This window comes from Perkinsus marinus, assembly GCF_000006405.1.
Source record: "Perkinsus marinus ATCC 50983 genomic scaffold scf_1104296927876, whole genome shotgun sequence".
NCBI lineage: Eukaryota > Perkinsozoa > Perkinsida > Perkinsidae > Perkinsus > Perkinsus marinus.
This window is the reverse complement of record NW_003217019.1, coordinates 1-1,721: the sequence shown is the minus strand read 5'-3', so window position 1 is coordinate 1,721 and position 1,721 is coordinate 1. Positions and strand designations below refer to the sequence as shown.

General features: G+C 53.8%; 1 protein-coding gene across 1 annotated transcript; it reads left to right on the top strand.

The window, feature by feature from the left end:
- Positions 1-516: 516 nt before the first annotated feature.
- Positions 517-1,550, top strand: Pmar_PMAR026098 (hypothetical protein; the record flags this gene model as incomplete). The annotated part of the gene is made up of 3 exons (XM_002788729.1): positions 517-908; positions 956-1,071; positions 1,117-1,550. The coding sequence occupies 3 exons, from the start codon at positions 517-519 to the stop codon at positions 1,548-1,550; spliced, it is 942 nt and encodes a 313-aa protein (XP_002788775.1).
- Between the last annotated feature and the right edge of the window lie 171 nt (positions 1,551-1,721).

Below are 1,721 nucleotides of genomic sequence, written 5' to 3'. Positions count from 1 at the left end.
CATGCTGAGGCCAAACCGTCCGATCGCTCAGAGTCGGGCACTGTGGGACTCTCTCGTGGCAAAGGAGGGCTCTTGTGCGACAACAGCTGAAGGGCCGAAACGGTAAGGAGGAGTATCTAGGGAAATGATGACGGTGAAGCAACCCAACCACCATCCTACCGTTATAGCAGATATCCCGAGAAAGCAAGGATTCATTAGTCGCGCTGAAAGGGTACCATGGGACGGGTCGGTACAGCGAGCGACGATATCCCGCCAATGACTGGACGCGTCTTCGTCACGAGAGACCAGATGAGAGCACCTCGGGCAGTTGTGAATCCAATGGGGTGGAGGACGACCATCGAATTCGTGAGGATCGGAGACGTCACGGCGTGCAAAGGTCATCGTGACAGGATTTTCGTATGAATGGCATTGCCCGAAATGCGTTCCTAATCGATTAGGATGGCGCGCGCTTTCTCTTCAGCGCAGTTCCGATCGCGAACACACTGACAACGCTTGTCTAAACCCCCTTTCGTTGCAATGGATGACACGAGCGAATCGACCACAGTGGCGGATCAACCCACCCCTCACACTAAGGATGACCCTCCGCCCGCTGACATTGAACAGGCAGAGGAAAATACCAGGCCAAAGTTGGGTTTACCAACGAGGGAATTTGATGACCAACAAGGTCCCACCAAGGAAGCCCTCGACCCCGAAGGGGCGACGGACAGGGCCACTTACACTGGCTGGACTCCCAACCAGTACTACTATGAGCATCCGTATCCATATGGCACAAATGCTTTCGATGGTGGCATGCCCTACTGCCCTGACGATGGCAGCGGTCCCGACTTTCAAGGCAGGGCCCCTCAGGTCAGCGAGGTCTGCCAACGACTGATGAAAACTCGATTCTGTCGTTACGGTGCCAACTGCAAGTGAGTGATGGTATGTTATTGTCGATTAATGAGGCGGTTGTTGTCAGGTACGGATCTAATTGCTTTTACGCTCACAGCCAAGACGAACTTCGCCAGCGACCTCCCCCACCAGCGGGATTCGCTCGTCAGATGAGACAAGACTACGTCGACCCAGCGGCTTTCGGTAAGCAACGCTCCGCCCAACTGTTTCGAACGTTTATGTGATCAGACCCAGCATTAATGCAGTTCGCGCCTCCTATGGGTCTGCCTTCTCATATTGGCCACTACCCCCTCACTGAGGTCCCTTATGATGTTAATCCATATGGATACGCTATGATACCAGGAGGAAACCCAAGTCCCCCGATTGTGCATCCCGGAGGATTTCGCGTTCCGCCGGGATTGAACCCGGGTGCCTATCCCGTCCCACCCCATATGGACTTCCCGGCCCATCAGTTCAACAATAATTCAGCCCCGCCGGCCGGCGTCCCCAACGGTCAGACCCCTCAGGGCGGTACAGTGCCTCAACATGTTCTCCCAGCTCCTAACGAGATGCTCCCTAACCCCTTCGCGGTAGCGGAGCGTATCTTTGGCCAAGCCGGCCTCAAACCAGAGCAAATTGCCAGTATTCTGAAGGCAGCTCAGCCAGTGTCTTATGGCGACTAATGACAAGTGAAGCTTCTGGACATTATTTTGTCGTGGTGATTCTATTTGAGCTTTCAAAACTTCACAGAGCAGATGGCGTAGCCATTACTCTCGATTTCACATTCGCGTCTATTGACTCGATTGCGTTTATGACATTGATGCCCATGACCACGTGCCTTATGATGATGATGA